At 38.7% G+C, this 27769-nt stretch overlaps 1 protein-coding gene across 5 annotated transcripts in view; it reads right to left on the reverse strand.

Annotated features, from left to right (window-relative positions):
- The window catches only part of LOC122562270 (lysine-specific demethylase 4C-like), a 437697-nt gene that overhangs the window by 126373 nt on the left and 283555 nt on the right, over positions 1 to 27769 (reverse strand). For 4 of the 5 annotated variants that reach the window (XM_043715065.1, XM_043715046.1, XM_043715057.1 and 1 more), the window contains 4 exons: positions 23778 to 23991; positions 23617 to 23693; positions 5499 to 5554; positions 1612 to 1720 (listed from right to left, as the gene is read on the reverse strand). In XM_043715065.1, coding sequence (XP_043571000.1) covers positions 1612 to 1720; positions 5499 to 5554; positions 23617 to 23693; positions 23778 to 23991 — 456 coding nt within the window. Of the gene's footprint in view, positions 1 to 33; positions 688 to 1611; positions 1721 to 5498; positions 5555 to 23616; positions 23694 to 23777; positions 23992 to 27769 lie in introns of those variants that run through there. The other variant, XM_043715084.1, reaches the window with a different exon arrangement.

Below are 27769 nucleotides of genomic sequence, written 5' to 3' on the forward strand. Positions count from 1 at the left end.
CGGGGGTTAGGGAGAGAGTGGGGGGGAGAGAAGGAATGAGAAAGGGCGAGGCAGAGAGGGAGGTGGGAGACAGACAGGTGAAAGAGTGAGCAGAAGTGGGCATGTGGAGAAGTGGGGGAAAGAAAGTCAGAGATGAGAGAGAGTGAAGAGCAAAAGGGCAGAATACTAATCTCCCCAGAAATGTAGGAGGTATATGAATATATAAAATTCAAGTGTCGGAAGGTCTGACCGCTACTAACAAAAAACTGATTGGCCATCACTCATTTTTGAGAAACATAATCACTCTGACCAATTTTGCTAATTTAAATCAGTTTAATGATGCACCACAATGGGATACTCAAATTTGTAACATACCATTGCATTTATTCTCGAGATACAGCACAACAACGTTTAAGTCATTAATTCAGGACACTTTGCACATTTTAAAAATGAAAAGCAAGGCAATTGAAACACTTGCTCCTTCTTGCTAAGAAGTTTTGAAATTTGTTTCATCCTGATAAGTACTGAACAGACAATTTGCTCTCCAGTGCAGAAATAAAACATGAGCACCTTGCCTCCTGGCCTTCAATCTCTGCCCCAGTTATGCTTTCTCCACAAACTCCACATTCTAATCTCCAGAATAACAAACATAAAGCAGCAACATTTGAATCAGTGTAGATTAATAACCACAGAAACTGACGATTGGGTCTGTGAATAGAATTAAACCTTGTTGGACATTACTGAATAAATTAAATTTTTAGTTTCTTGAGGATAAATATGAGATATGATGATCCACCCCAATTTAAATTGATAATCTGAAAACAGTGCATTGTAACCTCACACAGGAGTTTAAAAGTAAAATAATCTCCCCCTTTTGTTCACTGACACAAAATGTAAGTATCAAAATTGTGCACAAATGTGATATTTGCAATCTCCCATCCTCTAATTTTGAAAACTGAAACATGACTACATCTGCTTCTGCTAGATAAATTAATCTTTGATATCAGTAGAATATAGAATCCCTACAGTGTGGAAGCAGGCCCTTCAGCCCAACAAATCCATACCGACCCTCCAAAGAGTAATCCACCCAGACCCATTCTCCATCCTACTTACTCTACATTTACGCCTTACTAATGCACCCAATGTACACACCCCTGAACACTATGGGCAATTTAGCATGGCCAATTCACCTAACCTGCACATTGTTGATTGTGGGAGGAAACCAAAACACCCAGAGGAAACCCACGCAGACACGGGGAGAATGCGCAAACTCTACACAGACAGTCGCCCGAAGCTGGAATCAAATCCGAGTCCCTGGCCCTGTGGGGCAGCAGTGCTAACCACTGAGCCACCATGCTGTCCACCTTTAATGTGCAACAAGTGCTATTTTGTTGATCAAATTGGAGTTCAAATCTGTGAATTAACAAGGTACATGGGACCTCCTAAAACATTGTTCAAAACGGGAAAAATTAAATAATAATGGAGTCAACAAAGAGATCCAATTAAAGCACAAAGCAGCAGTAAACTTCAGGCATGCACATGCCCAGAACAGTTTTGTTGGGATTATGTGCAAACACCCAACTACAATTGAAAGATAAAACAGAGAAAAGAAAAGCAACTCTTCAAACTTACGAGCTTCAATCTTTGCAAAGAGATTCGGGTGACATCCACTGGACTGCGATCCACCACATTCACAAACCTTGCTTCTGGAATTGCAACTGCACACATCACATGAGCCCACCTAAACAACACAAGTGACAACTTGAATAATGTGATGAACCACAAAGGAATACTGATGACAATGTCGGGTTTGATTTCTGCTCTGCCAGTCTCCCTGTTCTGAATCTGGCACCAAAGTAACTTTTAGAGTGTTAACCTTTTCAATGTAAAGGCACTGCATTTGTTTGGATTTCAGACATGAATTGGTTTCAGAATACAGTGAAATCTCTGTTCCTCCACATGTTTCAATTTGTCTTTTGCACAAGTCTATGCACGTACAGTAAGGGCTGAAGGTCAACAACCAATTATTGGCTTTGTTATATAGAGGATATTTCACTGCTGAAGGTGAATTATGGCAGTTCTTTTACTTATTTAAGCAAAGTTCAAAATTCATGAATGTCACAGATTAAAAAAATTTATGATGATCTTTTAACTAATGAAAGAACTCATTATTACCAGTTCATCTGTTTATTCTATGGAAACAGCACTATTAGTTAAATCATGCTTTGAAATAGGTTTTAGAACAGCAACTCTGGAGATGTATATTGATCAATATTTCCAACCACCACAATGTACCCCGCCTCCCACAAAAGCGTGCACCACTTTCCTCATGTGTCTGCTTCTCTCATTTTCTCCTGATAGTATGATAGAAACCGTTGAGTGAAGGGGTAATGAGATCACACAACTCACTGAAAAGAACAGTTGTAAGTTGAATAATGGAAACAGACAGTTTCTCTAAATTGGCATAATTCTCTAAATTAACAACACACAGCAATTTCCCCCCCCAACCACAGATCAGAGATCTCTTATCCATTCTTGGGATCAGTACAGTATAATACCCCACCTTACACCACAACATTCCACAGACAAGTTCTTCCATACCCTCTCAGTTAAAAAGATTCTCCATCCTCTCTTTCCACATGGTACTTTAAACATGGTCTTGACAATAAATCTATCTCTATTTTTTATTTCTTTATTCATACTCCATTGCCATATTTGTAAGACCTAAACTCTTATTCATTTCTCTTGCTTACCAGCATTCTCAAATTCACAAGTTGTGTAATTAACCTCCTTGGTAACTCTGTTCATCCATACTAAGACATGGCTTCCCAAGAAATGTATAAACACCTTTCTGTGAAAATAGAGATTGATCAGTTGAATGATCTTCAGGCCCATTCAACTGATCAATCTCTATTTTTACAGAAAGATGTTTCTCTGTTGATTAATTTATTTATTCCTTTCTACAGAGGGGGAACACATGATAAATGAATGTTCTGAAGAGTTATCTGGACTCGAAACATTAGCTTGGTGTCTCCATGGATGCTGACTGCCCTGCTGTGACTTCTAGTATTTTTGGTTTCAGTACAGATTCCAGCATCTGCAGTAATCTGCTCTTATAAGTTAATGTAAAATGAACTGCCTTGAATTGAACATGTTAACTCATTAGAATATACCGCACAAAGGAATAGTCCATGCAGTTTATGAGCCACTCTAACCTCCTTGTTTGCTTATTTAGCTTCTTCTTAAATGCATCTAAACTAATTGCCTCAACTATTCACTGTGGTAGTGAGTTTCACATTTTCACCAACCTGGCTAAGGTTCTCTTTTTCTTCAGTTTCCTGTTTGTATTGACTCTTTCACATAAATGGAAAACCTCATTTTCTACCTACTCAATCAAACGCTTTCATAATTTAAACTTCCAGTGAAGATTCACAAGAATGATCCTGGGGATGAATGGCTCATCAAATAAGGAACTGGTGAGGACTCTGGGTCTGAACTTCATGGAATTTAGAAGGATGAGGGGGCATCTCATTGAAACTCACAGAATACGGAGAGGCCTGGATAAAACAGGCATGGAGCAGATGTTTCCACTAGTAGGAGAGACTAGGACCTGAGGACAAAGCCTCAGAATAAATAGATGATCCTTTAGAAGTGAGACAAGGAGGGATTTCTTCAGCCAGAGGGTGGGGAATCTTGGAACTTACTGCCACAGAAGGCTGTGGAGGCCAAGTCATTGAGTATTTAAGACAGAGATGGATAAGTTCTTGATTCTTGATCAAAGGTTATGAAGAGAAGGCAAAATAATGGGTTGAGAAACATACCAGCCATGATCGAATAGTAGAGCAGATTTGATAGGCCAAATGGGACAATTCTGCTTCTTTTGATCTTACATCTTTCTATTAGGTCAGGCTTTACACCTTTACAAGTTAAAAAAAAACTATGTGGATGTCACTGGCTAGGCCAACATTTACTGCTCAAACATAAACATGCCTTGGTAGAGAAGGTGGCGAGCTGCTTTTTTTGAAACTGCCATCCTTGGGTATATAAAGGGGAACACACAGTGCTACTCGGAAAATAATTCCAGAATTTTAACTCAACTTTCAGGTGATGATATTTTTGTGCATTGGCTGCCTTTGCCTTTCTAGGTGGTAGAGCTCAAACAAGTAGAGAATGCTGTTGACGGAAATCTGACAAGACACTGTAGTGCATTTTGTAGATGGTGTACACTGTTGTTACTCTATGCCAGTCGTGAATGGAGAGAATACTTTAATGTGGCTAACTAGTTCTGCTGCTGCGGTGTACTGGTGGGAAGGGAAATGTGGAAGGCAGTGGATGTGGTGCAAATCAAGCAGGCTGTTATGGATGATACTGAGCTTTGTTGGAACTTCATCAATCCAGACAGGTGGAGAGTATTCCATCACAATACCAACCTGTGCCTTTATACATGGTGGACATGCTTTGGGAGTCAGGAGGTGAGCGACCTGCCACAGAATTTTCAGGCCTCATTTGCTCTTCAACATGGAGTATATTACGGAAGTCTTGTTGCAACAACACCTGGCATTGGTGAAACTGTACTTGGAGCACTGTGCAGTTTTTGTTTTCTTATTTAACGAAGGATAAACTTACATTGGATGCTGCTAAGATAATTAAGAGTCTAATTATGGAATTAAGGGTTTTCCTTCTGAAGAAAAGTTGAGTTCTTACCTCATTTGGAGTTTAGAAGATCAAAAGATGATGTTATTAAAACATATGCTATCAAGAACTATCGCAAATAGTTTTAACAATATCGGGTCATAGATGAGGATAAACTTTCAGCTCAGAGAGTCATTACCTGCAGAGTGCTGTTCCTCAGTGAGCAGTGACGCTTGGCTCACTGAACATATTCAAGGTTAAAATGAATAAATTCTTATCTGACAAGAGTGGAGGGTTTTGGAGGAACAGATAGCAAAGTGCAATTAAGCGCACAATCAGACAGCTATGGTCTTATTGGCACAGCTGGTTCAATGGGCCAGATGGCTTATTGTTGCTTCTATTTCTTATGATTTCAGATGTGGCACTTGGCAACTACTCACTTTTCAACATATGTCATGCAACAAAATGAATGGTACAAGTTATCTTTCAAAGATAATCATAACGGTGTAGTTATAATTTTGAAACGGTAAGAAAGTCAAGTCTCATCGTAAAGCATATCCATTGCAGTTTCCTTGGTTCCAAGCAAGAAGACATTTAGATACTGTGAGACTTGATCAACCTCATGTACACACTAGCCAAGTATGCAGGTTTTGTCAACAGCAGGCTGATGCAATTGAAAAGATCATTAATCATTTTGAACAATTCCATAACTGCTCCAAAATAGCCCAAAGGACACAATGAGTGTGAAGTTATTCTATTTCAAAATTTGATTGCATTTTAAAACTACACTCTGGCTTTAAGTCTTTTTAAAAAAACAAATTTAGAATAAATGTTGAATTCAGTTCAATCAATAAGAAAAATGCCTTACAACTCTAGTTTTCGCTTACCTTTTATCAGTAGTCTGCTTAAGTGCACCACCCCTCAAATTACAAAGGCAACAATCCTGTAGAAAATGAGGACAACATTAAGTAATTTATCATGTCAACCCTTTCTCTCTCACACAAATGCCTATTATAAAAATAGCAGTGGCTGTAGTTTTATTTCTGCAAATCTCAACAAAATAGCTTTAATATAACAAATTACATGGTTGTAACAATACATAGTGTTATGACAGCTCTATATTCAAATTGATAGAAAATCCTCCAGCTGATAAACAATAAATCTGTATAAATATGATCAAATCATTTCCTTAATATGAAATGTAGATATCACAATCCACCCAATATCAATCCAATATATAAAAAGTCAAAAGCCAGAATACAACATCATGAAATGAGTTCAGCAATTCTTTAAGTAGAGACTGATTAAAATTCTTCCAAATCTGAAAAAAAATTATGAAATAACCTCTAATGAATTGAGAAAATGAAATATATTTTGCCTGTCCACTAGTAAAGTTCTGTATGTCATTTGCAATCAATTAAGTCAATTTTCACATAAAGCAAACAACAAATTGAATGGGTGAAGTGTGTGTCAAGTGTAAACAGGGAAAAGCAATTAAATAAGACACATTATCTAAAAATAACCAACAAACAGTAAATATAAATGACACCACAAATAAAATAAATCATAACTGAAAATAATTTTTGGGAAGTGATTGGAGTTATCTCGGATTCTCACTTAGGCAAGAAATTGCATTAATAAGGTTTTTGAATCGCTGACAAACTTGAAAGAAAATATTTCAACTGGCCTGCAAAGCTGCGTAAAGTACATTAGAAATGCCTGTAATAATGTTTTCCATCAAAGGAAATGCTAGGGGAGATGCTAGAAATGTTTCATCTGACTCCCTAAGACTTTTTCTGTCAGCTGAACAGATTCAACGAAGCATCAATTTGTATTGATGCTTAAAACATTTATAATTTTATAAACTGGCTAACAATCAAGCATTTCACAGCCTTACTTAAATACACGCTTAAACCTGCCCCAAAACAATCCGGTGTATCAATAAAAACCTCCAAGGAAACCGTTCTCCACAATTGTGAAAACACAGAAGGTTTTGATTACTTGGACAAGATTTTAAGAAGTACACAAGTTATAAAGTACAGCAAATGCAATGGCAGATATCTTATTGATTACATCTACATAGAAAAAATATAGTTAAAACGCCAAAATTACTTTGAGGAATGAGTGGTCAAAAAGAGAAGGACTCAGGCAGCAGCTTACTAGTTACCACAATACATACCTTACATTGGAGTACTCAGAAAAACAGGAAAACAAAATTCTTTGAAGTCTGTATCACTATCAAGTATAAAGTTAAGAATTTTAAAAAGGGTGCCGGCATGGAATTGACTTCTGCTGAGAATCATCTGAAATCAGCTAAGCAGAATTAAAAATCTCAGACATTTAAGTGCAAATTATGCTCTGTGCAAATCAAGTTTGAATAACCTTTGGTGTTAAAGTATAAAAATGCATGTGTAATAGCATTGCAATTTAATTTTTAATTTAAAAAGGAACTGATTACTGTAGTGGGTATAACTAGAACTGATTCTGTTAAGTTTTTAAAAGCAATTTAAAATTATTAAAAATTGGGTTACTCGCATGCAGTTGTCTCTCCCAAGCCTGTAACTTGCACAGTTTTTTTTTTAAGAATTTCACATAATCTCAACAGTGATGAAAGAGGCCATTTGGCCCATCAAGCCTGTAGAGATGCAGCCCCACCCTATCCCCTTAGCCCCACATTTACTGTAGTTAATCAGCCTAGCTTGCAGATGTCTGAACGCAACAGACAATTTAGCATCGCCAATCCACCTCACCTTGACAACTTTGGACTGTGGGGGACCCAGCGAAAACCCGTGCAGATACAGCAAAAATGTGCAAACTCCACACAGATTCAACCTGGCACTGTGAGGCAGCAGTGCTAACCACTAAGCCACCATGGTGTCTCTATACTTTCTGCATACTGAAGCAGCTCGAGCTAAATTATCAGCCTGATATAAAGGTATATACAGGTGGTTTTGGCTGACATGAGGAAATCTTTTGGACATCTTCATATAGTGCTACGAAATTCTCATTTATCCCCTGAAACAAAGGAATAATCTGATAAACTTGAAATTTCATCAGCAAGGCAATGCTGCTATGTGCCCCCAACACTGCACTTGATTGTCGGATAAAGTTATAAGAGTGACACTCAAGCTATTGATTTTTAACTTCAGATGCATTAATGCTATGAAATTAAAGAAGTTTACATGATTTTGGTGACTAGTGACTTAAGTATATTCTTTCAATCAACTCAGCTCCAGGATATCTCTGTAAGAATTCCTTGTGTAGTAAGTGGGGATTTTTGTTGATTGACTGCACAACATGCAAAACCATTTGCAATTCCTCAGATAATGATACTGCATGAAATAAGACAGTATGCAGATTTGGGCTGATGAACAACAAGCAACATTCACAGCACACAAATGTTAGACAACAGCTATCACTGATTCTCATATTTTCTATATTGAACATGGGACTGGGAATCACCAAAATCCTTGTTCGCCGAGAGTTCAAAAACTCTTGGGCTGCTCCTGTGAAGAAGACCTTTAGTGGGTGTGACAGGATACATGTGATAGTTTGTTGCCCCTTGTGAGATAATCTCAAGATACAGTATTATCTCAGAGTATGAGTTCACCCAGTTAGGATAGAGATGAACAGGAATTTCTCCTATCAGAATTCTTTACAGTAGAGGGCTGAGTGTGGGTAATTAAGTATATTCAAGACTGAGATCGGCAGATTTTTAATCAGTAAGACAATCAAGGATTATGGTAAAAAGGCAGGAAAGTGGAGTTGAGGATTGTCAGGTCAGCCATTACATCATTGAATGACAGAGCGGAAGTGCTGGGCGAAAGCTCCAGTTCTGCTCCAATATTTAATGGTCTTAAAAAACAAGAGATGATCTAATTATCTGTGTTCAACTTTAATTGGCATTACAATCACTGAATCTCCCATCATCAACGTTTTGTAGGTTATCCAAATCTTAACTGGATCAGCCATCTAAATACTATGGTTCCAAGAGTATAATGGGGATTTTTTAAAAAAACTCTTCATTAGTGGGCGGCACGGTGGCACAGTGGTTAGCACTGCTGCCTCACAGCGCCAGAGACCCGGGTTCAATTCCCGCCTCAGGCGACCGACTGTGTGGAGTTTGCACATTCTCCCCGTGTCTGTGTGGGTTTCCTCCGGGTGCTCCGGTTTCCTCCAACCATCACAAAAAGATGTGCAGGGCCAGGTGAATTGGCCATGCTAAATTGCCTGTAGTGTTAGGGTAAGGGTAAATGTAGGGGTATGGGTGGGTTTCGCTTCGGCCGGTTGGTGTGGACTTGTTGGGCCGAAGGGCCTGTTTCCACACTGTAATCTAATTTAATCTAAAGAGCAAGTATGTGATCAAGTACTCAGGTTCTAATTCCCCAAAGTGATGAAATGCTCACCCCTTGCTTGGATGGGTGCAGCAGCTCCATCAACACTCAAGATCATATAATCCCTACAGAATCATAGACTCCCCATAGAATGGAAACAGTCCCTTCGGCCCAAAACGTCCATACCAACCTTCTGAAGAGTAACCCACCCAAACCATTCCCCTACGTTATTATCCTATATTTACCCCTGGCTAATGCACCAACCTACACATCCCCGAACACTATGGGCACTTTAGCCTGGCCAATTCACCTAACCTGCACATCTTTGGTTTGTGGGAGGAAACCTATGCAGACTATGGGGAGAATGTGTAAACTCCACAGAGACAGTCGCTCAAGGTTAGAATCGGACCCGGGTCTCTGGCACTGTGAGGCAGCAGAGCTAACCCCTGAGCCACTATGCCACTCAACATCATCCAGGAAAAAGCATTCTTCTTTGAATGGCACTCCACTCATCACCTTAAACATTTACTCTCTGTAACACCAGCACATCATGGTAGCAGTGCGTTGCACAGAAGAATGCAAGTAGGAGCAGGACAAGATCTTACAGCCTGTTGAGATTGTTCAGCTGTTCAATACAATAACAACTGAGCTTCAGCTCCAAATCCATTGTCCTACCCACTCTCCATACCGTCTCATTCTCTGAGACAAATATCTGTCTATCTCAGCGTTAAATATGTTCAACAATCAGGAATCCACAATCCATCAGGGGTACAGAAGATATTAATTGAAGATTTTTCTTCATTTCAACCTAAATTAATTGACTTGTTATTCTGAGGCTACATCCCCACATTCAGAAGTTCCCTAGCCAGAGGAATCAACCTCTTATATGGCTATTTGAGCCTTTTCAGAATCTTGTACATTTCAAAAAGGTTATCTTTCATTATTCCAAACACAATATATCCAGTTTACACAATGACAGGATAGCCTGCACATTGCAGGGAGCAATCTAGTAAAGCTTTATTGTACTGCCTCAAAAGTAAATATATCCTTCCTCAAAGATGGAGACCAAAGTTTCACCATATTCCAGGTGTAGTCTCAGCAAAGTCCTACGTAATTGCAGCAAAACTTTTTTATTCCTCCTCCAGTTCCTTTGCAATTAAGGCAACATGTCTCTAGTCTTCTTAATTCCTTACTGTATGCACATGCTAACTTGTTTCCCTGTACAAGTATGCCCCAGGTCTCTCTGAACAAGTTTCACACCTTTTGAAAAAATATTGCTGTTCTTTTCTTACAACCAATGTGATTAACCTTAGAATATGAAATGCATTACTATCTGCTACCTTACTGCTTGCTCATTTAACCTGTTAATATTTCTTTGCAGCCTTTCCCCCACCCCCAGCCCTGCAGTTTGCATCCCTACCTAGCTTTGTACCATTAGCAAACTTATATCTATTGCTCTCTGTCTTTTTCTGAGTCAACAATGCAGATCGTAAATAGCTGAGGCTCCAACAATGATCCATGCAGTACTCATAAGTTATAGTCTGCCAACTTGAAAATGCCCAGTTTAGCCTTACTTTTTAGTTTCTTAAAGTTAATAAATTCTCTATCCATAATATAGCATCAACGTTTAAGTAATTAGGAGATGGGCAACAAATGTTGGACTTGCAAATTACATTCATATCCCATGAAAAAATTTGCAGGCAGCTCAGACATCCTGTGATTTCCAATTTCTATAAGTCAGATTGACTCCTTGATCATAATCACTATGCCCCATCACTGGATGTCCAGTGTTGTCAGGGTGGTATTTATTAACTTATAAATGTAATCAGTATTTTTGTAAAAAAACAAGTAGTTCTTTGTTCACCTTGTTAATATGAAATTGAAAATCACAATGAAAATGAGTCCAATGAACAGACACATCACAAAGATCTTCTGGCAAATAACACTGTCAGTTTGCAATAGGTACTTGGTAATGCAGGATTTGTACAGCTTACAGTTGTTTCAGTTGCACGACACAAAGTTTTCTTTACAAAGAGGAGGCATTCAGTTAATCAAAGGATTTACATACACGGGAGATGATGGACTAGTCATATTATCACTGGACTATTAATCCAGAAACTAAGATTCAAATCCCGGTACGGCAGGTGATGGAATTGAATTCAATAAAAGAAAAATCTGAAATTAAGAATCTACTGCGGACCATGAACTAGTGTTGGAAAACCCATGTGGCTCACCGATATCCTTCAGGGGAAAAAACGATCCTCACTAAGTCTGACTTAAATGTGACTCCAGACCCACAGCAATGTGGTTGACTCTCAACTGCCCTATGAAATAACCGAGCAAGCTACTCAGTTGTATCAAACGCTATGAAGTCCGAACAGAGAAATGGTAACTCAACAGACCGCCTGGCATCAAACTAAGTACCGATGAAGCCAATAGCAGAAATAGCTCGACTGACCATGCAAATTTCTCCTTATTAACTTCTGTGGAGTAATGCCAAAATTGAGAGAGCTGTCTCACAGACTAATCAAGCAACAGCCCGATACCGTCAATAAGGGATAACTGTGCGAATATGATCATGTCCCAGACACCACCAATGCTAACCTTGGATATGTCCTGTCCTGCCAGCAGAGCAGACCCAGCAAAAGTGGCAGCACAGTGCTACAGAGTCAGGAGGGAGTTGCCCTCAGAGACCTCAACATTGACTTCAAACCCTATGAAGTCTTATGATTTCAGGTTAAATCTGGGCAAGGAAACCTCTTGTTGATTACCACATATCTCCGCTGAGAATCAGTACTCCACCACAACACTTGCACTGAGGATGGCAAGACTGCAAAATGTACTCCTAATATGAGATTTCAATGTTTACCATCAAGTATGGCTCAACAGCAGCAGTATTGGTCAAGCCGGTTAGGTCCTAAAGGACATAGGTGCTAGACCATGTCTGCGGCACATGGTGAGGGAATCAACCAGAAGTAAAAACGTGCTTGACCTCATCCTTATAAATCTACCGGCTTCAGATGAATTGCAGAGTGGACTTTAAATCAACCTGTTTTATAGCTTTTTCAGCGTAACATCTCACTTTTAGTATGCCTGTTCTTCTGCATTCTCCATTGAACCATACTTGATCCCCTGGCTTAATGATAATGTTGAATGGGGAATATGCTAGCCCATGAGGATGCATATTGTGCTGGAGTACATTTTTGCTGCTGTTGATTGCCCACAGCATCTCATGATTGCCCAGTCTTGAGTTGCTAGATATGTTCGAAATCCAGTCGCATCCAGTTATGAATAATGGTGGACGATTAATGAACTCACTGGAGCAGGAAGCTCCACAAATGTCCCCAACCTCAAATGATGGAAGAGTCCAACACATCAGTGGACTTTAATGTCTTTCAGACATTAAAGCGAAGTACCTATCTCCCTTTCACGATGCAAGAGGTTCCATAGAATTATTCAGCAAGAGTGACCACCACACAGTTCTTATGAGATGAAATCTTGCCTTCACATTGAGAATAACGTCCATCATGTTAAGTAGCACTATCACGATGCTAAATCGGACAGATTTCGAACATATCTAGCAACTCAAGACTGGGCAATCATGAGATGCTGTGGGCAATCAACAGCAGCAAAAATGTACTCCAGCACAATATGCATCCTCATGGGCTAGCATATTCCCCATTCAACATTATCATTAAGCCAGGGGATCAAGTATGGTTCAATGGAGAATGCAGAAGAACAGGCATACTAAAAGTGAGATGTTACGCTGAAAAAGCTATAAAACAGGTTGATTTAAATGCCAAGCAGCATAAGTAGCAACTCACTGACAGACAGAGCTAAGTGGCCCCACAACCAAAGGATCAGACCTAAGATCTGCAGTCCTGTCGCATCCAGTCATGAATAATGGTGGACGATTAATGAACTCACTGGAGCAGGAAGCTCCACAAATGTCCCCAACCTCAAATGATGGAAGAGTCCAACACATCAGTGCATAGGAAGAGGCTGAAGCATTCGCAGAAATATTCAGCCAGAATTGCAGAGTGGATGATCGATCTCAGCCCCTTCCAGTGGTCCCCAGTATCATAGATACCAGTATTCAGCCAATTCAATTCAATCTATGTGATATCAAGAAACAGTTGGATGTACTGAATATTGCAAAGGCTATGGGCACTGACAATATTCTGGCAATACTGCTGAAGACTTGTGCTCCAGAACTTGCTGCTCCACTAGCCAAGCTCTTCCATTTCAGTTTCAACACTGGCAACTATCCAACAATGTGGAAAATCCCCACTTCCTTGAATGGGTGCAACTCCAATGACACCATCCAAGACAAAGCAGCCCGTTTGATTGGCACCACATACAGAAGCCTCCGCACCCTCCAACGACACTCAGTAGCAGCAGTGTGCACAAAAACAGATCAGCCAAGATCTTTAGACAGAACTTTCCAAATCCACAACCACTTCCATCTAGAAGGACAAGGACAGCTGATATATGGGAACACCAGCACTTGCAAGTCCTCCTCCAAGCCATTCACTATCCTGACTTGGAAATTTGTTACCATTCCATTACTGTCTCTGGGTCAAAGTCCTGGAATTCCTTCTCTATAGAATTGTGGATGGACTGCAGCTTCTCAAAAAGGCAGCTCATGTCTACATTCTCAAGGAATAGGGATTAAATGCTGACCAGTCAGTGACACCTATGTCCCATGAATTAATTTTAAAAATTGCCATTCAGTCTATCTTATTGGCAGCAATATGGGAGTTCTTTTGGTGGGGGTGGGTTTGCCACAATTTCTTGCATGAAAAATTCAGACAGATGGCAGCAATCACTGAGCTACTTCCAAAATGACATAATCACTGGCAGTGACACTAGTGTGATGCCAACTTCCCCAAAAGATATGCCTGTTCTTCCCAGCTTCTGACTATCAGAAACTACACCTGCAGATACACTGGCCTGGTAATAACTATAATTGACCTTCAAAATGCCACCTTCCAACAACAACTGATTGTTATAAGAAATGTGATGAACATTATTGGAAGCTAACATTTCTCTTCTATTTCAGCTGCAACTCAACTGGTAGGACTCTGGTCTCTGATCCCCAAGCTTGTTGGTTCAAGTTCAAGGCTGGCACTTCAATGTTGTATTGAAGGAGCCTAGCACTGACTTTAACATCTTTCAGACATTAAAGCGAAGTACCTATCTCCCTTTCACGATGCAAGAGGTTCCATAGAATTATTCAGAAGCAAAGCAAGGATGCTCTGCTTGTGTCTTGGTTAATTTTTATCCCTTAATCAATGTCACTAAAGTATACTTTCCAGTCATTACCATATACTGCTTGTAGGTGCTTGCTGTGAACAAACTGATTGCCAAGTTTCCTACACTGCAACAATCATCAACTTCAAAACTACTTCACTAGTTGGAAAGCTACATAAATACAAGTTTTTTAATCCTTTGGCCACATGAGTCTTTGCACTCAACCTAGATACCAGAATTTCACTGCCTGATTGAGTATGTGCTCTTCATTGCAATGTAATTAGAACAAACACCATTCTTTTTGCAAAAGTTTCATCCTTGGATTTGTGAGGATACACTATCACAACAGATGGGAAAGAGAAATCCTGCCCTCCCCAAAACATTTTCTTGTGACATATTCTGGATCAAAATCCTGTATAACACACCCATGACTTTTCACTATCCTTTTATATTCTTCCTCTTCAAATGTCATATTTGAAAAAGTCTACAGTTTGCCCAAAATAATAAAACCCTCTGGTGACTACAGCTCTCAAAGTCTAGTCAAACAGGCCATGATGATAGGTTGCACGGTGTTGTCCTTCAACTTGCAATAGATCTTTTAAAATCATTCACATGAGGCCATCTCATGGTTCATCAGAAAATTTTTGTTTTCTTTCTGAGTGGAGAATCTGAACCCAAGACAGAGGGAAATTGCAAATAGAAGCAATAATACTGCCAGTGGCCATAAACATACATTATGATATATCAATTGAAAGGAAGGTTTATCCCTTGACAGATCAGTAGGACAAAGACAGAGCAAATGACGCTTGCCACACAACAATAGAAACCTGAGTTTAGCTCATGGGCACTGATTTTCACAAAACACAAAGAAGTAATCTTGTTCCAGTTGAAGTGCACTGAAAGGACTAGTGGAGCACGTTATTTTCCCAATTACTGTAGTTAGCGTGCTTCACGTCATTTGGAGTCTGTGTAATCTTAAAGATTACTAAAGCAGATAACAACTTGTGTGATTCATTGGGATAACTTTTCTACAAATTTTATAATATAAAAGGACCACATTACATTTTTATACTTATTAGCTGAATGGCTGAAAACCAGCAATAAGAAATTCTTTGGTGTACTTTTAGAGTACAGTATGGAAACAGACCCTTCCGTCCAACTCATCCATGTCGACCAGATATCCTAAATTAATATAGGCCCATTTGCTAGCATTTAGCCCATATCCCTCGAAACACTTCCTATTCATGTACCCATCTAGATGCCTTTTAAAAGTTGTAGTTGTACCAGCCTCCAAAACTTCCTCTGGCAGCTCATTCCATACATACACCACCCTCTGTGTGAAAAAGTTGCCACTTAAGTCCCTTTTAAATCTTTCTCCTCCCACTTTAAACCTATGCCCTCTAGTTTTGGTCACTTCTACTCTGTGGAAAGGACCTTAGCTATTCACCTTATCCATGCCCCTTATGATTTTACAAACTTCTATAAGGTCACCCTTCAGCCTTTGCTACTCCAGGGAAAATAGCCCCAGCATATTCAGCCGTTTCCTACAGCTTAAGCCCTCCAACCCTGGCAACATCCTTGTAAATCTTTTCTGAATCCTTTCAGGTTTCACAACATCCTTCGTTTTGTAGGGAAACCAGAAGTGAATGCAGTATTCCAGAAGTGGCCTAACCCATGTCCTCTACAGCCATAACAGGACCTCCCAACTCTTACACTCAATACACTGACCAATTAAGGTAAGAATACCAAACACCTTCTTCACAATCTTGTCTACCTGCAACTCCACTTTCAAACAAGTATGAATCTGGACTCCAAGGTCTCTTTGCTCAGCAATACTCCCTTGGACCTTACCATAAAGTGCATAAGTTCTGTCCTGATTTGCCCAAAATATAGCACCTCACATTTATCTTGATTAAACTCCATTTGCCACTCCTCAGCCATCGCCACATCTAATCAAGGTCCCACTGCACTCTTGAGGTAACATTCTTGCCTGTCCACTAAACTACCAGGAAAAATAGGGAAAATAATATATTTTCTTTGAGATACTGATACCAAGTTGAGAGTGCTTTATTGGAATAATGGAAAATTTGTGCAGTGTTGTATAATTAAGATGAAAATATTACTTTATGTTAGCATCATAACCCAAACATCATTGATTCTAGCAATATATTATAAAGATCTAATTGAGACAAACAAAATTTGGGAACATCTGAACCGAAAATGAAAATTGGGGCGGCAGGCATAAAGCTTGTATCAAGAGATTATTATGGACATACAAAATGGGGAAAATCCAGCAAATGCAAGTAGCAAAGCTCATCGATAAAAGAAAGAGGAACAATTACTTAATTTGGTCCAACGTTTAAGAAGTTGGTTGGAGCCTTTGTCTTGAAATTTACACCCAACTGAAAATAACATATAACACAAAAAACCCACAAAAGTTGATTCAAAGTAAAAATGTTCCATATTTTTCAGTTTTTTTTTTGCAGCGGATAGCACAGCTTAAGTTTAAGTATTGGTCAGCTCAAAATGAAGCCAACAGTGGTGGTCAAGATTAGCTTCTACTACTTTCTTCATCCAGTTTTCCAAAATTCTGCCAGACCTCCTTCTACCTCATTCCCTTAACTTAAAGTTCTTTCGTGCCCTCAGTGTTGCTTTTGTTCCCAAATATTGCTGAATGGGCTCTCTGGTTCACTCCCCAATTTTCCTTTGTTCCTCATTTTGCTGATTTCTACCATTCCCAGAGGTTATGTGCAACTTCTCCATTCAGATACTGTGCCACTCCTATCCTGTTCCCCATTTTAATGCTCTTCATTTGTCCCATTGTCCTAAATCATGTTCATTATTTTTCAACCTCTCCTAGTGCCAATACATAGTATGGCACTCTTCCTACTTTTCCCATCCAATCAAATTCCATTATATTGGCCTCTCATTCTTCACTCCCCAGTAATATGATGTTTTTTTCCCCATTACCATTTCTCAACATTGTACTCTTTGCCTGTCATTGCCCCATTATACTCTTTCACAAGCGACCTTGGCCACTATTGTACCAGGGATTTTCTACAAACATGGCTTAACGTCATGTTCTTTCTGCCATGTTCCACTCTTCTTTTCTGTCCCGTTTCTTCAACACTATGCTTCTTCTCAACAGTACTGATCTCAATTTTATTCTGGTTCACCATCACCAGTGTTTTCTGAACTTTTGCTCCTCTCCTCCTAATCCATTCTCATTATTTGGATGCATCCCAAGAGAAGATATGAAAGTATTTCTTCTACTGTGATTAAAATGACCACGGCTTATTAAATATAATGTGTCAAATTTAATTCTATACTTCTTTCATGTATTTGGCTTTTTTGTATGATAATTCATTAAAAAGTTCATAAGCATATCTGTCACAAAAAGTCTAGAGCATGTATTGATATCCTCTCAACACTTGGGTCAAAATTTACAATCAAAACTTTCTATGTAAACATTAATAATTAATGTATGCATTTTAATGTTTCTGTATCGCAATTGGATAAACTAACTGAAAACTCAAAACGTTTTTCAAAACAACATATTTTTCCCTGAAGTAACTTTAAATTCCCAATATCCAAAAAGTTTAGTTTTATTTTAAACTCAAAAAAACTTAACTGTTAGAGATATGTATTAATTTTCCTGTCTTTAAACACCATAATGGATGTGTTTATATGAAGACTTCAGCCTCATCCAAAACCCTGTCTTGAAATTTACAGTTTCAATTAACACTGTTCGAGAGACTCTGCAATTTGAACATCCACAAAATTTTCTCCTCTTCCCTTACTTTAAAGTTATAGGACCTAGCTAAAACCTATCTGGCAACCTATGAATATTTCAGTATGTTCAACTAATACTCAAGAGGTAATTCACTTTTATAGATACCTCAACATGTCATGAAGTCTTGTCATAAATTGAAAGCCTCATTCAAATATTTACAGTCACATGGGCTATTGGTGACAGAGAAATGAAAATCACAGGAATTTCTTCATTACAATGCAAGTGTTTGACTTCCTTTCAAGCCTACTATTAGGAAGACAAAAATGTCAAACATTTAAACACCTTAACAATACAGAAAGAGATAGCTATTTCGATGAAATGCCTAATTTGAAAGAGCTATTACCAGATCAAATCAAAAGTGAACTGCTTCACATTCATCATATGAGGGGCAAAGAGAAAGAGAAACATTTGGAGAATGAAAAAAAGTATTTCCACTTGCAGACTTATTGTACAGCTGAGTGATTTCAGGTGGTAGATGTTTCAAAGAAGTAGTTTGAGACTACTGCATCAGATTTTGATAATATTCATTGACATATTGCTGCAGAGTACTTTGAGAAAATGCAGATTTCAAAAATAAGAATAAAACATTTTGTATGTCTGACCCGTGCTACCTTCCAAGAAATCTAGTGTCCATACAACCAAAGTGACACCATAGCATTCAGACTATCAAAACCTATGTTTATTACTTCTAAGCTGTGTTTTCCTCATAGAAATGCCCATTGTGGATGGCAACTGAGCTTCTCACCAGCTATCATATGATGCTCTCTACTGGGCTGTCACTCGGCATTCGTTCCATTTCCAGATCAGGCCACCCAGGTTATGACCAGTATGCACAACCTCAGCACACAACATCTGAATCATTATGGTTAGTGCAACAGAAATTCTGGGAGATAGATGAGAATCAGTAAAAATATAACTATGATTTGTAAAACCATCAATTCCTAGGCCAAGCTTTGGCAAGAGGTTTAAACCTCCAAGTAAACATTTCAATGAAGATATGTAGAGACAAAATAAGTGCATATATTTAACTGCAGTTACAAAATAATGAACTCTAAGGATAAGATGTAAAAGTCAGTCATTTCATTTTGGGAAATTTATATCAGACTAGGGGGTCCCTCAATGAAATCAAATCGAAACTCAATTTACATGTGCCAATTCAAAATGGAGTAAAAAGTAAGTTTTCGAAAATAAAATAAATGAGCACACTGTTCAATACTGGCATGGAGTCATGACTTCAGAATATAAGGTGGAATGATCAAGAGTAATGAATCAGGTTATGGTAGCTACAAAATCTAATTAAGGTTCAGAGATTTGAACTGAAAATGATAAATGAGCACATCAGTGCCATAATGCATACAATGAAACATATACAAATAACTCCCCGCAAATGGACATTTGTGCACAGTCCCAAACAACTTTCATTATAATAGGTATAAAATGCCCGGTAAACCACAGACACTCAAATTGCAAACTACAGACAGCACTGAATACATTATAACTTTTTTTTTAATGTGATGAAAATCTTTTCATTGAGTATCAAAAGTGGCAGAGAAACTCCTTTGCCTCTCACATTCAAAGGTTGCTCAGTGGTTAGCACTGCTGCCTCTCAGTGCCAGGGACCCAGGTTCGATTCCAGCCTTTGGTGACTGTCTGTGTGGATTTTGCACATTCACCCCATGTCTGCGTGGGTTTCCTCTGGGTGCTTTGGTTTCCTCCCACAATCCAAAGACGTGGAGGTTAGGTGAATTGGCCTTGCTAAATTGCCGATAGTGTTAGGTGCATTAGTCATGGATCTGGGTGGGTTACTCTTCGAAGGGTTGGTGTGGACTTGAGAGAGAGACACAGAGAGACACAGAGAGACAGAGAGAGAGACAGTCATGTCAACGTTCCAGGTGAAACCTTTCTTCAGGATTGGGGATGGGTGCCAGGGGAGCTGCAGATAAAGGGGGGAGTGGGTGAGGGTTTTGGGTGGGAGAAGGGTTGAATGGTGAGGTAGGTGAACCATTGGCCTGAATGGTTGATGGGAGGAATGAATCTGGTTGGTGGTTGGAAGGAAGGGTCGGTCAGAGGAATGGAAGGGAGGCAGTGGGCTGGAAAGGGAGTTGGGGGATGGGAAGGGAGGTTACTCGAAATTGGAGAACTCAATGTTGAGACATCCAAGCTATAGGCTACCCAGGCAAATGAGGTGTTGTTCCTCCCAATTTGCAGTCTAATTCACTGTGGCAATGGAGGAAGTCGAGGATGGTCATGTCAGAGAGGGAATAGGAAGAGGAATTGAAATAGGTGACTGGGAGGTCAGGTCAGCCCTTGTAGCTGAGACGCTCGGCAAAATGTACAGTAAACTAGCTTGGAGGAGACAGGTGAACCGCTGTCTCACTTGGAAGGACTGTTTGGGGCCCTGGATGGAGGTGAGGTGGGTGGTGTGCCAGCAGGTTTGGCATCTTTTACAGTTGCAGGGGAAGGTACCGGGAATTTTGGGGTGGGGGGGGGTGGTGGAGAGTGTCCCAAACCAAGGATTTGCAAAGGGAACAGTCCTTGCAGAAGGCAGATAGAGGTGGTAGGGCCTAATTGGAGTTGACAGAAGTGTTTAAGGATGATACGTTGGATGTGGAGACTGCTGGGGTGGTAGGTGAGGACAAGGGTGACCCTGTCTTTATTGCATTTGGGGGTGCTGGCAGTTTAGAGCAGTGGAGCGGGGAATGGAGGTGGTGTGGTGGAGAGCTGACTGAATGACAGAGGGGGGAAAAGCATGTTGTTCCAAATAGGTGGACATCTGGGATGCTTGGGAATGGAATGTCTCCTCATCCAAGCAAATGTGGAGGAATTGGGAAAACGGGATGGAGTTCTTGCAGAACTTCACCACTGAGTTCTCTAATTTCAAACATTTTCCCTCCCATCTCTGAACTCCCTTTCCAGCCCCTCCTCGTCCCTTCCATTCCTCTGACCGACCCTTTCTCCCAGCCATCAGCCAGATTCATTCCTCCTAACAACCAACCAGGCTGTACCCTCTGCTTTTGTTGACCTATCACTACCTCACCACGTAGCCCTTCACCCCACTCAAAACCTTCCCTCATGCCCCCCTTTATCCGCAGCTCTCCTTACACCCACCCCCAGTCCTGAAGAAGAGTTCCATCTGAAACATTGACTTCTCCACTTCCTGATGCTGCCTGGTTTGCTGTGTTCTTCCAGCCTCCTGCTTGTCTACCTTGGATTCCAGCTTTTGCAGGGTTTTTTTGTCTCTTACTATAGCCCTAAGCAAACATGTACTAGAGAGCTAAACTTCAGAAGTAAGAAAAGAATGAATACTCCTGCCTTAACAAAACTGAAGTCAATGGAAATGGAGGAGGGGGGTGGGGGAGGAGTAAATTCTCACTAGTTGGAGTTACAGCTAACACAAAATAAGAGGGCCAGAGTTGGAGGCCAAGATGTCATTCATCAAAGTAGTAACCTAGACCTAAATACCTTCAGTTGCTTCATTAATGACCTTCCATCTAACCTCGGCAATCCAGATGTTTTGTAATGATTGCACAGTGTGTCGTTTTAAGTCTTCTTTGCCAGCATTCAGCAAGACTTTACCAACATGAAAGCGCAGGCTGCTAAGTGGTAAGTAACGTGCACATTAAACAAGTACCAGACAGTGATTATGTTCAACAGGAGAGAAATTACCTATTTTTGCTTGGCATTACCATATCTGAATTTCTCTTTGGTAGACTAGTGTTGATCTTTTACCAGAAATTTAAGTGGACTAGCGATTTAAATTTTACAGCTGTAAAGGCAGGTCGGAAGCCAAAGACTCTCTGGAAAAAACTCACCCACGGACTAACTCAGGAGTGAGATGGAACATCTTCCACTACTTGTCTGAATTAGTGAATATCCATCCGCACTCAAGAAGCTTGAGAACACCATGACAAAGCAGCCCACGTGATTGACATTCATCCACTGACTTCAAGACTCACTGCCTCCACCACTTGAATTTGAGCTGGTGGCATATACTTTTTCTGTATATCTGCTGGAGTTTAATTGTTAATTTTTAAACATTTCTGCACCAATGGTAATGTATTTTTTAAAAAAGTCTGAGGGAGATAGTATTGGATGCTACCGGAATTTATTTACATTGGGAGAGTTTACAAGTGAATAAAGTGAACAGTAGTGTATTAAGCTTTCAGTTAGAAGATTCTGGCATTTTCTGGGTCGGGGGCATGGGGCGGACTTAGGGGAAACACTAATTTGAAAACAAAAGTTGCAGTTGAGTTCAGCTTGGGTAGTTCTGCAGAGTTCTTGGTTGAATCTGTTTGTGCAAAGCTATAAAAGGGAGATGATTGTTTAACATTATTATAAATATGTTATCCCAGTGTAAGGAATTTAGTTTAAAAGTTCCAGACCAGAAATATTTGGTTACGTGACTGGAGATGTTACTTTAAGCTGAGAAAATTTAAGCTCAATTATATGAATTAATCATATTTTCATAACTCGAAATTGAAACTACAGAGAAATCAAACCCTACTATGAGATGGAGAAGGGCATTCTCTCTGATATTTGAGTATTGAAATGGGATGCTGTTGAGACTAATGGGATTATATTTTTATTTTTTGTGTTTTAAAATCTTTAAGCATGTTATATGTAAATTGCATTTTATCTTCATTTGTTTCATGTAGTAAAATTCTGAATATGGAAAGCTCGGATGTGCAACATTGCAAGTTTGTGTTTTAGTGAAAAACTACTTTGATAAAAGCAAAAAAAAATCCATCAAGCCAGATTTTAGTCCGGTTGAGTCATAAACTGGGATCATAACACATGCACCACATTTTCAACACAAGTCATCTTCTGTGAACACCTGGAGAGAATTAATAAACTAATGGGACGCTGAGAATTATGCTACTTTTTAAGACTCTGGCAGCCACAAAACACGACCTTCCCTTTTTCTGTGTCACATACATCCCCGTAAAACCACATTAATTCTAGGTATTACAGGAATAAGCAAGGGGTCAATTACTTCTTCTTCCATTACCTATATGGCAATCAATATCTTATCAAAAAGATTTCAACCATTTAATTAAAGATTGAAGTTTAATTAATTAACATCATTTCAGAAGGGTAGGGATTATGTTCAGTCACATTAGGAAAGTCTCCTTCTGCTATTACACACAGCAAGCACAAATCACTCATAGGCAGATTCCTGAGAGCTGTGATGAGACCATTCCAATGGAGCACTCAAAGTGTACTAACGTTTCAATGAAAAATGATTTTCAGCATCCACCAGAACTTAAAAGCAGATTGGTACTTGATTTTTGTTTCCATTTAAGGACTGATGTAACACTTATCAGGTAATTAACAGCTAGCTAAAAAATTGGATTCTGAGCAAATGAGTATAATTTCAGGAGAAAGGTAGAGAGGTCAAACTTTCTGAAGAATGCGCACAAAACTGATCATTTGTATTTTAAAAGGAACATTTTCTTTCTTGAGAAGATTTTGCTTGCAAGTTGAGAATCCTAATCAATCTGCCCTGAAAACTAATTAGATAGATTTGAAACCTACTAAAAGCACTCCAGGGGTTGTTTACACTTTCTGTAATTCCTGTCTTCAGCTGAAGGAAAAATGATTGAATGCATCATTACAAATACTTACTGCAGTCCAAGCACCAATCATACAACGAGAACAGGTCCAACCATCATGGATTTCATGAAGAGGAACACCATAACAACCTACAGATCAAATAAGAGTGACACAACTATTATTCCAAACCAAAAATAAACAATACAAGTGAGCACCAAGGAAATAAAACTTACTTGCATGAACTTGTAGACAGCATTTTGCACAGGATATCAACAAACTAGTTCCATCCTCTTCAATAAATGAATTGGTAGGATAGAGATCATTACTTTCTTCACTGTATGAAAAGCACATTTCTGGAATAAGCGGTTTAGTTTTATGTTGCTTGGATGGTGACAACTCAGTTGTATCAGTTTTGATTTCAGATTTGCTTTCCACGAGATGATCAGGCTATATGTGAAAAATATATGTTGTACAATTAGTTATCTATTGTTTTTCTTCCTTTAGAAATGTAACAAAATATTGCAATCATCATGGCAAAAGAAATTAACAGAGGGCAACCAAGGTCAGTAGCAAACGTAATACATTCAAGAGCAGAGTAGAGCTCTAACATGTTGAGCCCCAACTTTAAAGAGCTGTACCAGTGCAATGTTGTATTTCCATTTACCACAGCAGCTATTCCATTGTTTCACAATGATACTGCTAAGTAATGTCAAATGAAGATCAGTTTTGTGCTTTAGGCCATTACCTACAGCACTAGAAATTCTAGTGACACATCAACATTATAGCAGCTGCATGGTCAAAGCAAACCTATTTAGTTAGAATTGTGCAAAAGTGGAGAATCTCCTGTTGAATGAGAATATATAATAGGCCACCAAATTATTAGAAGAGAGAAAAGAGAAAATTTTCAGATAAATTACGGAAAGTTGCAAGAATTACAAAACAGAGATAATGAGGTGACTTTACTTCTCCAATATAGTGTGTACTAGCAACCAAATAAATGGCAAGGGAAGGGAAAAGAATTCCTCAAATGTTTATAACAGAACTTCTGTGACTGCTTGTTTTTAGCTTAAAGTGAAGGAAGGCTAGATCCCGTTCTGGGGAACAAAATAGTGTACAGTATGTTTCAGTGATGAAGTATTTGCAGAAAATTAAACATAGTATTATTAGATTTAGAACATTTATGAACAAAAGGAAAAGGTATAATCAAGCATCTAATGAGAAGAGAGTTAACCTCAGTGACCTAAAAAAGGATCTGAGCCAGGTGGTTCTGAATCAAAACTCTGCATGCAAAGTAGTAATGGAACAACATGAAGACTCCAAAGGGGAGATGGTCAGATACATAACAAAATACTCTTATGACAAGGTTGTAGGGCATCCAGAATTAGAGCTCTGCGATTTACTAAAAATATAAGAGGTTGTAAAGAGACAGAAAAAAGGCTAATGAGAATTGTATGATTTATAATACATTAGAACACCAAGCTACAGATAGAAAACGCAGAGAAACATAAAAAAGCAAGCAATGGACAAACAGAATGCATAAGAACTGATTAGAAAATAATATTTAAAAAGACCCCAATGTCTTATGTAAACAGAAATAGCAAAAGCATGGCAAAGAAAGGATAGGCACAAAATGAAATACTCTTGTGGGCAGAGGAATGAAAACTTTTGCATCTGTCTGAAAACAAGGTCAGTAATGGAAGTTGCAGATATAAGGCGTTTGGAAAAAGAATCAGAGCAGCCCGAGGAATCTGTTCTTATACATCAAATCGTTATGCTATGGAATGCACTGCCTGAAAGGATGGAGGAAGAAGATTTAATAGAAACATTAAAAAGGAATAGAATTAATATTTGAACAAAATTAATTTGGGGATATGAAGAAAGAGCACAGATTAATTGGACAGATCCAAATTGGACGCCAAAGGCATGATGTATTCAATCATTCAAACACAAACTATAAAGGGCTGTTTCTGGTAGAAAACTTTCAATCTGTTCATCTTTACTGGATGTGAAATCAAGTATTAGACAAGAAAGCGAGTCTGTCATTTAGTTACTGATACAAAACTTCAATATTTAGTAGACAGTTTTACTATTTTTACAGAGTAAACCTGCGAGAAGCGAGCACAGTATAGACATTTAGATATAACAAGGGTTCAGGCTGAAAGTAGAGTTGGACAAGAGTTTTTTTTTCTCTGACAAATAATTATTTGCTTTGAATAAAACTTGATTTGATTCTTCAAAAAACCAAGGGCATCAAGGGCTAATCTTATTTACTGTTCAAGTTAGATGTCTGGTGAATAGCAGTGCAGAGAACTTCTTAATGTAAACGGAGGATTAAAAAACTAAAAAGAAATATGAAAGAAATTTAAATATAAAAAGATGCATGTAAGGGAATTCATGACTAAGTTAAGTGGAGACCAGTTAGGATCACGCAAGAATGAAGGAATGAGTCCAACTGCAAATGCCAAACCTATAGCTGAGGTATAAAATAAATATTTTGTGCCATTTTTAAGACAAAAGGAAAAAATAGTTATACTAACAGAAGACAGGAAACAATTTGTCAAATAAAGAAAATCTTCCTGGATTAAAAACAGAATTCAAGGCTGACAGGTCACTGGGTTCTGATGGCACACAGTTTATTGTTGAGAAAGTAATAGAAGAAACAAAGGTCACAACAAACCAAATTGTGTATTGGGATTGGAGAAGAGCTAATACAGTGCCTTTGTTGAATAACAGTGAGACACAGGAGAGGGGAGACATTAAGAATAAAAGGATAAATCAAGAATCATGTTTGGGATTGTTTTGTCTATATTTTGACAAGAATACATTTTTATGCAATAAAGTAAGTAATTTTCCATATTATCTAAATAATATGTGATTTATTTATTTCTAGACTATCAGCCATTTTCAGACTGCAATTGCTGTGCTGATTTTGTGCCCTTTTCTTTGTTTTTGGTTTTGGATGGCAACTGATCATCATTCATGCCATTCGCACATAAGACATTTTATTGTTTCTTTTCTTGCTCCTTACCACTCCTTTCGGCTCTACACAGATAACTGTTTTGTCACTGAATCTCTCTTGTCTTCCATCTTATCACAGCCTTTACCTATTGATCTTTTTCTAACCCTCCCCATTGCTTTAAGTCTAATGCATTCCAAACTTTTCACAGTCCTGATGAAATGCTGATACAAAACATTACTTTGTTTCTTTCTCCACAGATGCTGCCAGACCTACTGAGTATTTCCAACCTATACAAAAGGTAATGCACTGTTTTGTCTAGACAATCAAAAAACATCCCTCACTAATTGTATTATATAGTCATTTAATTACTTATATCTGCATAGGAGAGAGAAGAATAAACAAAGTGACCACAAAGATGGGTTTCTGAAACAGTAATATTCCAAAGATTAGAAAAGCTGGTGCATAAATAAAATCTGCTTGGTGTGCAAGTTCAATCAAACAATTTACGTATGGATTACTGTGGTGTGTTCTTTATTTTGTAGTATGTTGCAAGTCAAATGAAAAATTGAATCTGAAAATTGTGATTGTTCTATGCATTTACCCACTGAAGAAAAAGAAAAGTTTAACATTCTTTTTGGTCTCATTTCTAGAAGTATTTGTTGAGCTATCTAGACAAAGATTAAAGTACAAGTGCAAAAGATATGACTGTCCAGTTGGTGCTATGGGAATATAATCTTCACACTTTCAGGTGTGAAATTATAGAGTGGAGTTTGCTTCTACAGAAATAAAATCATCATAAATATTACAGAAGTAACTGATATCTCACAACCCAAAAAGGTTATCTTAGATAGATCTAAATATAGAAAACTTTTGAGTCGACTATTATTTTTGGGCTTACTCTCAGAATCCATAATTTCAGATTTAAATTAATATCTTGCAATGCCTACATTAGTTAAGGGAGCTAGCAAGGACTTTTCAGAAGTAAATGTTCAAAGTTTGTGTGAAGATTTGTAGCTCGGGTGCTCGTTGTTGTGGTTCTGTTCGCCGAGCTGGAAGTTTTTGTTGCAAACGTTTCGTCCCCTGGCTAGGCGACATCATCAGTGCTTGGGAGCCTCCTGCGAAGCGCTTCTTTGATGTTTCCTCCAGTGTTTATAGTGGTCTGTCCCTGCCGCTTCCGGTTGTCAGTTTCAGCTGTCCGCTGTAGTGGTTGGTATATACCCAATACACCAACCACTACAGCGGACAGCTGAAACGGACAACCGGAAG

This window comes from Chiloscyllium plagiosum, chromosome 2 (assembly GCF_004010195.1).
Source record: "Chiloscyllium plagiosum isolate BGI_BamShark_2017 chromosome 2, ASM401019v2, whole genome shotgun sequence".
NCBI classification, from domain to species: domain Eukaryota; kingdom Metazoa; phylum Chordata; class Chondrichthyes; order Orectolobiformes; family Hemiscylliidae; genus Chiloscyllium; species Chiloscyllium plagiosum.